The 15725-nt window shown below is 35.6% G+C and overlaps 1 protein-coding gene across 1 annotated transcript in view; it reads right to left on the minus strand.

The window, feature by feature from the left end:
• GFRAL (GDNF family receptor alpha like) overlaps positions 1 to 15725 on the minus strand; it is a 65304-nt gene that overhangs the window by 23746 nt on the left and 25833 nt on the right. Inside the window, exon 6 of the mRNA XM_003254126.3 lies at positions 9053 to 9303. Within this exon, the coding sequence (XP_003254174.2) occupies positions 9053 to 9303 (251 nt within the window). The remainder of the gene's footprint in view (positions 1 to 9052; positions 9304 to 15725) is intronic.

Here is a 15725-nt window from a genome sequence, read left to right on the forward strand (position 1 = left end):
TCTACTTGAAAGAGGTAGTGATGCTTTCCAACTAGAATTTATACTTACTTTGGATACGAATTTGCCTTCCTTCCCTACCATCAAAATGCTTCAGAGAATGCCTAATCTTTTTTTATGCAGCTACAACCTAAGAGTGCTTCGTCTTGGACATTGTACCATGCTCTTCATTTTTCTTTTCCCAGTGCTTTTCTGCCACTGAAGCACGAAATGTGGGGACCCACTCAGTACTCATGCATACACTGTATGCAAGTTTGAGGGAATCAAGGCTAGTGGGGTCACCCCAAATCAGTGAGGGACAGGATCCAAAGGTCAAATGCTTTCCCCTTCCTTCTCCTATGAATAAAGCTCAGTGATGTATTTCACAAAGCATCTTAGAAGGTCCCAAAAGAAGCAAACTTCAGTAACCTGAATTAGAAAACAACTCAGTATTGCATCTTTGTACTGACTATTGACACCCCATCTCCTTTACATGTGCTCCCAGATAAACTACTGCACACAAGTCATTGCTTTAAGCTTTGTTCTCTGTTATATGTACTGGCCATATTCAAAAATAATTTCAGATCTTTCAGTATCTATCTATGATAGAGTGGTACAAATGATAATTAAATAGGACTAGTTTTAGGGAGACAGATTATATACTTTGTTGGAAATACTGTGGCAAAGACTGGCAAGCCACTCACCAAACTCACTTTTCTTCCTCCAAGGTATAGAGCTAAACTACATTTCCTAGCCTCCCCACAGATAAGCATAAACAGAAGTACATGTGCAATGCACTTATGACTGGCCCCTAAAAATTTCCAGTGTAATGTCTTTTTCTGAATCTGCAGGATGAATGAAGAAGCATCTGTGAACTTAGAAGAGGGTGTGGCCATACAGTAGAAACATTTGGAATCACTAAATAGCTGTATAACACCTAAATTCCTCTAACTCACTCAACCCATCCCACTTCTTCCCTCTGTAGTTATATTTCATGTGAGTCAGAAATTAATTATTGTCTCGGCCTACTGGTATTTGATGTGTTATCGGTGATGGCTTAGTGATGCCTAGCCTATATAAAAATTGACATCTTGAAGTAGGGCAGCTGCCATAGTTTAAACCTAAAATATGGAGAATTGTCTTAGCAGTCAGGTGGTGAGAAACTGCCTATTGGGGGCTGGAAAGATAGAGCCCCTTTTTAAATTGTGAATTGGCAAATTATTTGGTACAACTTGCAAAGGTGATCAGATATCCACCCGGCCAGTAGCACTACATGAGGTGGTTTGAAAGAGCTGGAGTGATAGTATGAATGGCTCACTCTTGGCTGCTTGAGCAGGGTTTTACAAAAGAGACGTGAACTCAGGTAGAAATTGGTTGTCAAGCAAAGATTAGAGGCATTAAAATAAGGATCCCCTAACATTTAAAAAGCTGACTACTTGTAGGTCTGAAATAGCAAAAGATAAGATTGAAAAATATCCAAGAGCAAATAAACCCCAAAGCTAGCAGAAGACAAGAAATAACCAAGATCCAAGATGAATTGAAGAAGATAGAGACATGAAAAAACTTCAAAAAATCAATAAATCCAGGAGCTATTTAAAAAATAAAATAAAATAGCTAGCTAGACTAATAAAGAAGAAAAGAGAGAAGAATCAAATAGACACAATCAGAAATAGTAAGAGGGATATCACCACTGACCCCAGAGGAATACAAACAAACATTACAGAATACTATAAATGCCTCTATGCACATAAACTAGAAAATCTAGAAGAAATAGACAAATTCCTGGACACCTTCACCCTCCTGAGACTGAACCAGGTAGAAATTGAATCTCTAAATAGACCAATAATGAGTTCTGAAATTGAGGCAATAATAAATAGCCTACCAAGCAAGATGGTATTAACATCTGAATCCTACCAGAAGTACAAAGAAGAGCTGGTACCATTTCTACTGAAACTATTCCAAAAAATTGAAAAGGAGAGACTCCTCCCTAACTTATTCTATGAGCACAGAATCATCCTGATACCAAAACCTGGAAGAGATGCAACAAAAATAAGAAAACTTCAGGCCAATATTCTTGATGAACATTGATGCAAAAATCTTCAATTAAATACTGGCAAACCGAATCCAGTAGCACAAAAAAAAGCTTATCCACCACGATCAAGTTGGCTTCATGTCTGGGGTGCAAGTTTGGTTCAACACAGCCCAGTCAATAAATATGATTCATTACATAAACAGAACTAAAGACAAAAACCACGTGATTATCTCAATAGTTGCAGAAAAGGCCTTTGATAAAATGCAACATCGCTTCATGTTAAAAACTCTCAATAAACTAGTTATTGAAGGAACATACCTAAAAATAATAAGAGCCGTCTATGACAAATCCACAACCAATATCATACTGAATGTGCAAAAGCTGGAAGCATTCCCCTTGAACACTAGCACAAGATAAGGATGCCCTTTCTCAGCACTCCTATTCAACATACAATTGGAATTTCTGGCCAGGGAAATCAGGCAAGGGAAAGAAATAAAGGTATTCAGATAGGAAGACAGGAAGTCAAATTATCTTTGTTTATAGAAGACATGATCCTATATCTAGAAAACCTCATGGTTTTAGCCCAAAAGCATTTTAAGCTGATAAGCAACTTCAGCAAAGTCTCAGGATATAAAATTAATATGCAAAGTGACACAAGACCAGGTTGCCCTTTCTTAGCACTCCTATTCAACATATTATTGGAAGCTCTGGCCAGGGCAATTGGGCAAGAGAAGGAAATAAAGTGTATTCAAATAGGGAGTCAAACTATCTGTGTTTGCAGATAATATGATCCTATATCTCATTGACTGAGCCCAAAGGCTTCTTAAGCTAATAAGCAACTTCAGCAAAGTCTCAGGATACAAAATCAATGTGCAAAAATCACTAGCATTCCTATACACAAACAACAGACAAGCAGAGAGCCAAATTATGAATGAACTCCTATTTACAACTGCTACAAAAAGAACAAAATATCTAGGAATACAGCTAACAAAGGAAGTGAAGGACATCATCAAGGAGAACTACAAACCACTGCTCAAAGAAATCAGAGAGGATGCAAACAAATGAAGAAACATTCCATGCTCATGGATAGGAAAAATCAATATCATGAAAATGATCATACTGCCCAAAGTAATTTATATGTTCAATGCTATTCCCATTAAACTACCATTGACATTCTTCACAGAATTAGAAAAACGCTATTTAAAAAATTCATATGGAGCAAAAAAAGAGCGAAATAGCCAAGACAGTCCTAAGCAAAAAGAACAAATCTGGAGGCATCACACTACCCAACTTCAAACTATACTATGAGGCTACAGTAACCAAAACAGTGTGATACTGATATAAGAACATATGCATAGATAGATAGAAGAGAATAGAGAGCTCAGAAATAAGACCATGCAGCTACAACCATCTGATCTTTGACAAACCTAGCAAAAACGAGCAGTGGGGAAAGAATGCCTATTTAATAAATGATGCTGGGAGTACTGGCTAGCATATGCAGGAAATTGAAACTGGATCCCTTCCTTACACCATATACAAAAATTAACTCAAGATGGCTTAAAGACAAATGTAAAACCCAAAACTATGAAAATCCTAGAAGAAAACCTAGGCAATACCATTCAGGACGTAGGCATAGGCAAAATCTTCATGATGAAAACACCACAAGCAATTGCAACAAAAGTGAAAATTGACAAATGAGACCTAAACTAAAGACCTTTTGCACAGCAAAATAAACTATCATCAGAGTGAACAGACAACCTACATAGCGGAAGAAAACTTTTGCAATCTTTCCATTTGGCAAAGATCTAATAACCAGAATCTACAAGGAACTTAAATAAATTGAAAAGAAAAAAAAAACAAACAACACTATTAAAAAGTGGGCAAAGGAAAGGAATGACACTTCTCAAAAGGAGACATTCATGTGGCCAACAAACATATGAAAAAAAGCTCAACATCACTGATCATTAGAGTAATGCAAATCAAAACTACCATACAACCATTGTGAAGACAGTGTGGCAATTCCTCAAGGATCTAGAAGCACAAATACCATTTGACCCAGCAATCCCACTACTGGGTATATACTCAAAGGAACATAAATCATTGTATTATAAAGATACATGCATGGGTATGTTCACTGCAGCCCTATTCACAATAGTGAAGACATGGGGTCAACTTAAATAACCATCAACGATAGACTGAATAAAGAAAATGTGGTACATATACACCATGGGATACTGTGCAGCCATAAAAAGGAATGAGATCATGTCCTTTTCAGGAAAATGGAGGGAATTGGAAGCCATTATCCTCAGCAAACTAACACAGGAGCAGAAAACCAAAGACTGCATGTGCTCACTTATAAGTGGGAGCGGAATGATGAGAACACATGGACACACAGTGGGAACAATAAATGCTACAGCCTGTCAGGTGGGTGGTGGGAGGAAGGAGAGTATCAGGAAGAATAGCTAATGGATGCTGGGCTTCATGCCTAGGTGATGGGATGATCTGTGCAGCAAACCACCATGGCACACGTTTACCTATGTAACAAACCTGCATATCCTGCACATGTATCCCAGAACTTAAAAAAAAAAAAAAGTTGAAGAAAAAGAAGGAAAATATCTCCAGTCATAAAAGGCCTAGTATTTCTAAGTTAAATACATTGATTCAATGATGGAGCAAATCTCAGATTAAGAGTATTACCTTATTACACAGTCTATTGTTTAGATTAGCTTAAATTATTAAATGAGAGAGAGAGGCACAGAGGTGAGGAAGGAAAGAAATAAGGCACACTTGGGAACTAAGTCAAGAAAAATTTTTTATTGTGAATACTGGCACATGTAACTGATAAAAAGCAAGTACATGAGAAATCTAACACATTTTTAAGAGATTATATTGCCAAAGGAGCCACAAGTCTGCTTGCAAAAGTCAGTGACTGTTAAACTTTAAAACAACTTTCAGTCCTTCAAACTATATGAACAGGATTTGGCTACGAACATTCCATGTTCCCCGAGGAGGGTGTACTCTGCCAAACCTATTTCAGATATGGCCGTGGAAAAATATGGTCAAGGAAGAACCTTTCAGAGGATAAAATAGGAACCACAGAAGGTGGTTCTTCACAGATATCTGATTCAGCTTCTCCTTACTGAAATCCACACTGCCAGAGAGGCTGCACAATGCCTATGGTATAGGATCTCACTGTGTGTTATTGTTCTCCCATTTTTCCTGATTTTGAATAGAAGGGTTTTTTTTTTTTTTTTTTGAGGTTTTGCTGTCCCTGATACTATATGTAGGTATATAGTGGGGGTTTGGGTGCGTTAGTGTTTTGTGTCTGTGTCGGGAAGATGGCAGTGGGTTGCCTGTCTATTACAAGGTGCCACAACATTTACCTTGCACATCTTTTAACATTCAGGGCTTCGAGTTGGTGGCTGATGCTGAATAAAAATTTGAAAAACATTAAGATGTCTCCACTGGAGAAGGAATAAGCATATTCTCTGTGTGAAGAGAAAAATGCAATGGAAATTTGGGAAGAGGAAGGGTAAACTCTGGCAGAGACTTACTTGTTGATTAACAATTACAATTGCCTCTGGCACAAAGCTAGGAGATAGGTGTGGCCGTGTGACTGAGTTGGGGCCAGATGACCATGAGTGTGTGTGATATGCACTGTTGCCACCATCAAACCATAAAATGCCCCTTTATGACTGTGAGGCAAACTACATTTTTTTATTTTCCTATCCTCTGTTGAGTAGAGAGCACTTAGAGGTCCTATGCTGAGGCAGAGGTGCGTGTAGGAAAGAGGCTAGTCCTCTAAATGACCAATGTTAATGCTGATTGGACTTATGCTTCCAAGAAATGAACTTCCATTCTGTAAAGCCACTGAGCTTCTGGAGCTTATTTGTTATATCACAATCTCAAAATCCTGAAGAATATATCAAGTAGGAGGACAGGCAATTGGGTTGGAATCTTAGAAAAGAGGTCTTCCTTAAAGATTGTAAGTCAATGTAAGAAGTGATGATGCTATGGCCATGGATGGGATCTCCTTGGGGAAGATTATAGCATTACTTTAGCAGAGAATCTACAGCTGAGTCTTGAAACACAAATATTAATTCGCCAATTGGAAAAGCCTACAAAGTAGAAATAAGAGGAGCATTCAGGGTGATCAGAGGAATAGGAGCCAAGGTGTGAGGGGAGTACACCAAGAAAGAAAAGTATATCAATTGTTCTTGAAGGTAGCTTAAAATCCAAATAAGACAAGGACCTCCAGGCCCTCTTAAATGGATGTGGTTGATAACCTATGGGAAAGCTGCTTTTGTGAGTGGATCTATACCCAGAAGCCAAACTGGAAAGGGTGGATCAGCCTGTTAGAGAAAAAGAAATTGAAACAATGAACCCAGGCAACTCTTCTGGAAAATTTGTCTGTGAAAGGGGAGAAGACAGGGTGCTAATGAATAAGTTGGGTTTATTTGTGTCTGGTTTTTTTTTCCCTTTTTGTACAAATACAGATTCTTGAATGTGTTTAAATGAATACTTTAGTTCTATTTTTGGTAGTCTAACAATATTAGAACCATGACCAGTCACTCTACCACAAGACAATGACTAAAAAGTACTAAATAAATTTCAGATGAGATCCTCAAATGTACAGTAGCATTTAATAAAATTCAGCATTCATTTGTTGTTTAAAAGAGATTTGCATTCCGTGAATAGAAGAGAACTTCTTTATTCCAATCTGCAGTATGTACAAAAAACTTGTGACAAATGTCAGACTTAATGGTAAATGAAGAGATAATTCTCTTCAAGATCAGGAACAAGGCAAGGGTGCTCACTATCACCGTTTATATTTCACTTTTTTTCTGTAGATCCTAGATGTTATAGGAAGTGGGGGGAGGATTAAAAACAAGCATGAGTATTGAACAAAGGAAACAAAACTGTGATTATTGAAGAGTATATGGTTATCTAAAAGGAAGAACAACATAATTCCGTACATTGTCAAAATCTATGAGTGTTTAACAACTTTGCTACATATGAATTTATGTGTGGAAATCAAATGAATTTCTATAGTTCAACCATGAAGGGTTTGACAGTGTAATCCTGAGAAAATATGACTTTCAATAACAATTGTAATATTTGGGCCATACCTAGAAATAATTGTAGACAGCAAAAGCTATGAAAAAAATTATTTAGAAATTATTTTTCATTGTGAAAGTAACAAAAATTTATTATAAGACAGAAAAGAAAAAAATATATATCTGTGGATTGGAAGGCTCAGTATCACTTTTTAGAAAATAGACAAATGTCTGGCAGCAGTTGCAGGATGGCAAAGTGAAGGGGTGTTGGGCAGGGCCCAGCATCAGAGGATGGGGAGCAGGCAGCTGAGAACTTGCTTGCCCCTAGGAAGATGTGAAATGGCAAGACACAGAAACACACATGTGCTTTGGCTCCAAGCCACCTCTTGTGTGTTTTATTGTTTCATTGAATTTCAAAAACGAAAGCAAAAGAAAATTATTAAGAATTTCGACAATGACTGCAGAGCATTGAATCCCAGATGTGGGATTCTTCTGAGCACAAGGCCTATGTAACTACACTGGCCACATGTCCATGAAGCTGGTCCTACTGTCATGTCCTGTCATTATATAATGTGATTTTATTGGTTTATGGGACATGAGAATTTTTAATCTCTCAATGATTCTCATGTTTAGCAAAGATTGAGAACTGCTCCCTAGAGAATATCTTGCATGTGCGTATCAAGAAAGATGTACTAAAATGTCCAACATTTTCAATAAATATAAAGATTTGGTTTGCTATGAAACAGTAAATATCCATTACTTCCTTCTAGAAACAGTATCTGCAGATATGGTAGTTACAGCTAGGGATCTAGGGGTAGGGGCCTGGGGAAGTTTGGGGACATCGATGGTTGCATGGTCTAATCCTGAAGATGGATAATAGAGAAGTTTTGAATTATTACATGATCACATCCTTAAGTTCCTTCCTTAAGACTCACAAAAGTCCTTCTTGAGCATTTGCTCACTTTGAGATGCTGAACAAATTATTTAAATTCCTAAATATCAATTTTCTTGTCCCCAAATTAAATAATAACTTTGGAAAATATGTTTTCCATCTCATCATTATAGGTTGATCAGCAGATATGTTAAAGACCAAGGGGAGAAAAACTAAAGAGTGAATATATTGTACATAGGCCAGGACAGCCAATTATAGTAGGTTGTTAGAGTAATGATCCCTGATTAATCTGACCTTGAATATTCATATCCTTATGTAGTCCACTCCCACAGTGACTCTGAGGTTGGCCATTGTGATTTGCTTTGTTCAGTGAAATATTTACAAATGTGACAGTAGCAGATACTAGATAGCTGCACAATGGGGTTTAGCCATTAGGAAGTCTTCTGCTTCCACGTAAGAGTTTTTGGCTATATTGCTGAAGATGTCATATTGAAGTGAACCACACCATACCAGAAAATGGTGTCTGCTAATACCACCTTGGACGAAACAGCCTCAGCCGAGCCTATAGGTACCAGATGACTATAGGCACATGAGTGGCCCCCCAAAAGACCATCAGAAGAGCCATCCAGCTGAGCCAAGTCCAATGTGCAGAATTGTGAGCAAATAAATGGTTATTATTTTAAGCCATTGTTTTGTTAGTGTAGATACTTGTGGTTTGTTATGTAGCAATAGATACTTGATATATCCATTTATCTGATAGAATAAATCTTCTATGCTTTTTATATTGAAATCAATAAATGATAATTAAGAGTGGTCTATCATATAAATTTTAAAAATGTACTATTTTCAAGTAAGTGAGTAAAATAGCAAATACACAGAACATAATCAGAAAGCAAATTTTCAAATGCAATACCAAAAAATGTCTGTGCTGGATTACCTCTTTGTACTGTATAGGCAAAAACAAAATAAATAGATAGATAGATAGATGATAGATGATAGATAGATAGATGATAGATAGATGATAGATAGATAGATAGATGATAGATAGATAGATAGATAGATAGATAGATAGATAATTTTAGTTGGGGAACTTACTGAAACATGATTTTCTATGAAGCATGTGCTGGAAAATCTTGCACAAAGATTCCTCACTTTGTGTAATGGTCCTACAGGTACATTGCACTTGAAGGACTGTCCCAAGGATATCTATGTAAGCAGCTTTGCAGTCATCACTTCCTGAACAAGTGAGGTCCTGTTTGCTTAAGGCGCTAATGCAATTCTCATCTTCATGACACTTTCTAGTCACACGCTGCCAGCATTTTGACTGAAATGTTCTATAGTGCCTCCTAGAGAAAGAGTGAAGAAAAATAATTAGTTTTGAATAATATTATTTCACATTAACATGTGATCCCCCATCACCTAATGAAAGACATAGAACATAATGCGTTTGAGATGCCAGTACATAGTTGAAAAGTAAATTTGTAATTTGAAAAATCAGTATAGGGAGTGTGGAAGAAATTGTAGAGTAATCTTGTGAATTATTGTCCCTTTTTGTGATGAAAGACAGTGGTTAAGTTGAGGATTCCACGGATGGATTTTCCTTTATTACTAATTTTATTCCAGTGTATGACGATTTGAGGCATGAACTACTTCAGAGATTTATCGGCAATTTTTTATTCCAAATATAGTTTTGTGGCTAGCCTTTGGCCACTGTGTCACACCAAGTGATTTCAAATAAGGTATTTGACCTTTCAAGTCAGTTATCCCACAGGATGGGAGGTGCTTTATACTTTCTCAAGGGACTAGGCAGACTAATTAGAATTTACAATACGTTGTGAGGTATAAGATTTCTGACTATGTACTTGATTACTGTTGTAATAAAATTGAATAAATTCTGGATAATGCACACTAATTTCATTTTTGCATTTTTTACAATAAGAATATATTTTTATTAATGGATGCAAGAATAAAATTCTTTCAATTTAATATTTGTCACCTAAAATTGCTTTTTACTCTTTCTTGAATAGGTTGACATCAAACATGTATGAAAGCCCTATAAGTACATGACATTTTCATGAGTTTATTTGTCCACATGGATGTCGCTATGTTAAAAAACCAAAGTCACATTGTTTTTAATAATTAAATATTTAAGTCATCTTAAAGGATAAGCTTTTAAATATAATAGTGAAGATTAATTCATGTATATTAAATTTATAATAAAGGAAGTACTACACATTTTCTGAACATATAATTATTAGGCCAGAAGAACAAACATATTCCTTCAATGCGGTTAATGGTTACATATAAGATATCTTCTAAATTTAAGTTTTGGAAGTATTGATTGTCATTCAGATAGAGAATAGACCTGTAGTTACATGCTATTTTTTCATTTTAAATATGTGTTTTACTAAGTTTAAATTGCATGGTTTATCTACTTATATATAAGTAGATAAATTTTCACTCAGGAAAAAAGCCATGAAATTTTGCCAGAATGATGAACTAAATAATATTTAATTAAAAATAAAATACTACTTTGGTACACTGGATTCCAAAATTATTTGAAATGTAAATGGACTAAAGTCTCCAATTAAAAGACATAGTATGGCTGAATGGATTAAACGGATTAAAAACCAAAAGAGCCAATGATCTATTACCTCTAAGAAACATACATCATCTATAAAGAAACACATAGATTGAAAAATAAAGGGATGGAAAAAGATATTCTATGCCAACGGAACCAAAAAAAAAGAAGCAGGAGTAGCTATACTTTTATTAGACAAAATAGATTTCAAGAAAAAAACTATAAAAAGAGATAAAGAAGGTGATTACATAATGATAACAGATTCAACTCAGCAAGAGGATATAACAATTGTAAATATATATGCACCCAACACTGCAGTACCTAGACATGTAAAGCAAATAGTATTAGACCTAAAGAGAGAGACTTCAACATCTCACTTTCAGCATTGGACAGATCATTCAGATGGAAAATTAACAAAGAAACATCAGTCTTAATCTGCACTATAGATAAAATGTACCTAATAGATATTTACAGGACATTTCATACAATAGCTGAAGAATACACATTATTCTCCTCAGCATGCAGATTGTTGTCAATGATAACCCATATGTTAGCTAAAAAGCAAGTCTTAAAATTTTCAAAAAATTGAAATCATATCAAGTATTTTCTCTGATGATAATGGAATAAAACTAGAAATCAATAACAAGAGGAACTTTGAAAACTATACAAATACATGGAAATTAAACAATATGCTCCTGATTATCCAGTGTGCAAATAAAGAAATTAAGAATAAAATTTAGAAGTGTATTAAAACAATGAAAATGAAAGAACAACATACCAAAACCTATAGGATATGGCAAAAGCAGTATTAAGAGAAAAGTTTATAGAAATAAGCACCTACATCAAAAAAGTAGAAAAACTTCAGATAAACAACTTAGCAATGCATCTTAAAGAACTAGAAAAGCAAGAGCAAACTGAACCAAAATTAATAGTAGAAAATAAATATGAATAAATATCAGAGCAGAAATAAATGAAAGTGAAACAAAAAACAATTCAAAAGAGTAACAAAATGAAAAGTTGGTCTTCTGGAAAGACAAAATCTCCAAACCATCAGCTAGGCTAATAAAAAGAGACAGAAGACCCAAATAAATGAAATCAGAGATTAAAAAGGAAACATTACAAATGATGCCACAGAAATTCAAAGGATCATTGGAGCCTACTATGAGAAAATATATGCCAATACATCAGAAAATCTAAAAATGGATAAGTGAATAAATTTGTAGACACATATAACCTACCAAGATTGAACTGCAAAGAAATCCAAATCCTGAACAGACCAATAACAAGTAATGAGATCGATGCTATAATAGAAAGTCTCCCAGCAAGGGAAAACCTAGGATATGATGCCAAATTTTACCAAACACTTAGAGAAGAACTAATACCAATTCTACTAAAAATATTTCCAACAACAGAGGAGGGAATACTTCCAAACTCATTCTTTGAGGCCAGTATCACCCTAATACCAAAACCAGACAAGACATATCAAGGAAAGTAAACTACAGGCCAATTTTCCTGAAGAACATTACTGCAAAAATCCTCAACAAAATCCTAGCAAACCAAATTCAACAACACATTAAGATTTTTCATCATGACCACGTGGGATTTATGCTAGTGATGCAAGGATGGTTCAATATATGCAAACCAATCAGTTTGATACATCATATCAACAAAATGAAGGACATAAAACATGATCCTTTCAACTGATGCTTAAAAAGCATTTGCTAAAGTTCGCTACATTCCTTCAAGATAAAAGCCTCAAAACCAGGATATAGAAGGAATATACCTCAACAGAATAAATGCCATATATGACAGACCAGACCAATAGCTAGTATCATACAGAATGGGGAAAAACTGAAAGCTTTTCCTCTATGATCTGTAACGAGACAAGGATGCCTACTTTCATCACTGTTATTCAACACAGTGCTGGAAGTCCTAGCCCAGCAATTAGACAAGAGAAGGAAAAAAAAGGGGGCGGCCATCCAAATTAGAAAGGTAGAAACATTTGTTTGCAGATTATATAATTTTATATTTGAAAAGACCCAAAGACTCCACCAAAGAACTCTTAGAACTGATCAACAAATTCAGTAAAGTTGCAAGATAAAAAATTAACATACAAAAATAAGTAGTATTTCTATATGCTAACAGCAAACAATCTGAAAAACAAATCTTCAAAGTAGTCCAATTTACAATAGCTACAAATAAAATAAGATAATTGGAATATGTCTAAATGTCCAAAAAAGACTAAGCAAATTAATTAAACTACATCCATGCAATGGCACACTCTATAGCCATTCAAACATTTGAGAATTTTCTTTTTTTAATTTCTTCTAAGAAAAATGAGATAGATGTGCAGAACGTGCAGGTTTATTTCATAGGTATGCATGAGCCATGGTTGTTTGCTGCACCTATTGACCCATCCTTTAAGTTCCCTCCCCTCCCCCCACCCCCGACTCCCTAACAGACCCTGATGTGTGAATTTTCTTATACGCAATTATGGAAAGATCTTTAATCCACATTTAGGGAAAAATAACAAAAATAATGTATAGAGAAGTATATAATATGATGTCATCTGTTTTAAATCAGTTGAATAAAGAATACATACATATTTAAAAGTATTTAGAATATTTTCTAAGCAAATACCTTGTCATTACTTTTTTAAGTTAATATATAAAAATATAATGTATTAAAATTTTCTGTAAATACCCAGACTTTTGTGAAATTGGCAAGACATAATCTCACCTCCCAGAGGGTATCTGTACTAGAGAAAGGTAATTGAGAAATGGCCCTTAAATTGTCCTCTTTGGCTGTTAATAAATAAAGGAATTTCAAAGCCCATCGTGAATTGAAAAATTTGGAACAGGGACAGAAATTGTATTTTAAAACTGAAGTGCCCTGTTTTGCCTATGTACAGGCTCTTCTGCAAAAAAGATAAGTATCATAAGGGGCTTAATATTCTCATTGAAGAAGTGGTTTTCCACTTGGAGATTTGTTTTTCATCTGAATTACATTAACAATAATTTAATATAAACTCTGGAAATCTCCCTAAGGCAAAATGGGCTCAGGAAAATGATAGGATTTGTCTTTTCACATTGACTACTAATATTATATAACATTTCCATCACCGCTATAAAGTACTCATTAAGGGACTATTTGCACATAGTGAAAGGAAATTGAAGACATACAGTCCTCACACTTGAACTAATCTAAGAAAGAAATTACATGAGAAGAAATACATACATGTACATTACGATATAAAAATTAAGTGTACAATATTCAAAAGTGAGAGGAAGGGAGATGACGTTTTTTGAGTGCTTATCCCACTCCAGACCCCATACCAAACATTTTGAAAAGGTGGTTAAATCTGGGGGTCCTTGTTGAGGAAAATCATAAACTCTGCCAGTCCATCTGAGAAGGTGTTGATACCAAGGGGAGGTTAGTGTAAGAGTGTGTGCTTCAGAGTCTATCACAGGAATTATCAAGGACTGTAGCAGCAGAGCCATCACTTGCTATTAAAATATTTTCTTTGATGTGGATGCTCAGAAATACCATGCTTTGAAGGTTGAGTGCTAATGGCTTCCAGATAATTAGATAGCACCTCTAAAGCCCTGGCACTGGAATCACGCAAAGCTGGGTACCTACCTGTGGATAAATCTGATATTTTTACAGTGATTGCTATTGAAACAATGGTGTCCCCTGGCCCTGGCTGGTTAAAATATTATTAGGTTTCATTGTTGATGTAAGAATATGATAGAAAGACAGAATAGTAATAGTTTTAGTTTATTTGATGTGAGAAAAGTAGTGTAATCAAATGTGTTTGATATTTCATTGATTTCATATTTCATTGATTTCAGAAGATATCATTATTTTATGTACAACAACAATAACCACAAAAGACACCTGTTGGAACTTAAATTATGACAAATGTCTTTGTTATTGACCTTAAAGGCTTGATCTTAAAAATATGAAAAATATGATATAGGTCGGTTCACACCCACTCAATTAAATCTCTCATCTTGCCCCTATTTCTCTCCTCTTTGCACACTCTACCCTCACTGCTTTTCTAAAATGCCACATACATGTTTTCCTAAGCACTGGCTGGTCAGTTTGCTTAGTATCTCCTCTCTCAGTATCTACTGTTTGCCTAGTGTTGTTTGCCTTAAAACAACACATACATTTTTAATTTAATATCTGTCTTCTCTCTGGACTATAAGATCCACAGGCATTTGTTTCCCTTATTCACCATTGCCTATAGTAGTAGTAGGTGCTTGATAAACTTGTTTTGAATTAATAAATAAATGACTAACATTACTCCCCCAAGAATTACAGGTGTGAGGTTGGAAAGAGGAGAATGAATACATTTCTATGGTCATGGCATACATGTGTGCTAGGGATGTCCAAATCCTACTTGTATAGAGCACCCTTGACATAAGTAACTGCAAAAAAGACTCCATCTTAGATTTCATAGGGTGCTTTTCCAACAGGGACAAAATATTTTCCTAAATAAACAAGACTGCATCCAACCAGATAAGGACATAAACAAGCATACTCTTCCACTATCAGTCCTCTCAAGAGGTCTCTGTGGCCATAAAGAGAGTAGGACTTCAGCAGCTCAGAATGGCCATCTTGCCTGACTGACACCGCCTTGCTCTCGCTCATGATAAGCACCCAGCATCTGCTGCCAACGATTCTCCCCACATCAGACTCTTCCTTGCAAGATCGATGGACAGCCCAGATAAGACCCGTAGAATCTTTGTTTTTGTCACTCTTCCTGGACTTGTTCGTTAGCCCTTTTCTCTATCCTTTTTCTCTTAATGTTAAATGTTACTTTGTTGTGGACTGTTTAACCTATAACCCTTATATATTAAGTATACTATTATGTATGGTTTGCAATATTGACTGATTTGTGGAGTGGCTTGAGCCCGTGTACCCATGGCTCTGAAAACAAAGTGAATGAGAAGTACTGAGAACTGCCTCCTTGGGAACTCCACGTAGCTTGTGGCTTTTGTGATTGAACAGTATTAAAGCCTGACATTGTGAAAAGACACAAATGTGTGTGGACCTGGTTATCTCTGACTTTGCACCACTCATATGAGTATTTATGCTACCTTCTTCTTCCTGATCTCCAGCCTAAGACAGAAAGAATTTATTTCCAAGTTTATAGAGTCTCCTTGCCAAAATAATAAATTT

The sequence above is a fragment of the Nomascus leucogenys genome, chromosome 22a, assembly GCF_006542625.1.
Source record: "Nomascus leucogenys isolate Asia chromosome 22a, Asia_NLE_v1, whole genome shotgun sequence".
Classification (NCBI taxonomy): Eukaryota; Metazoa; Chordata; class Mammalia; order Primates; family Hylobatidae; genus Nomascus; species Nomascus leucogenys.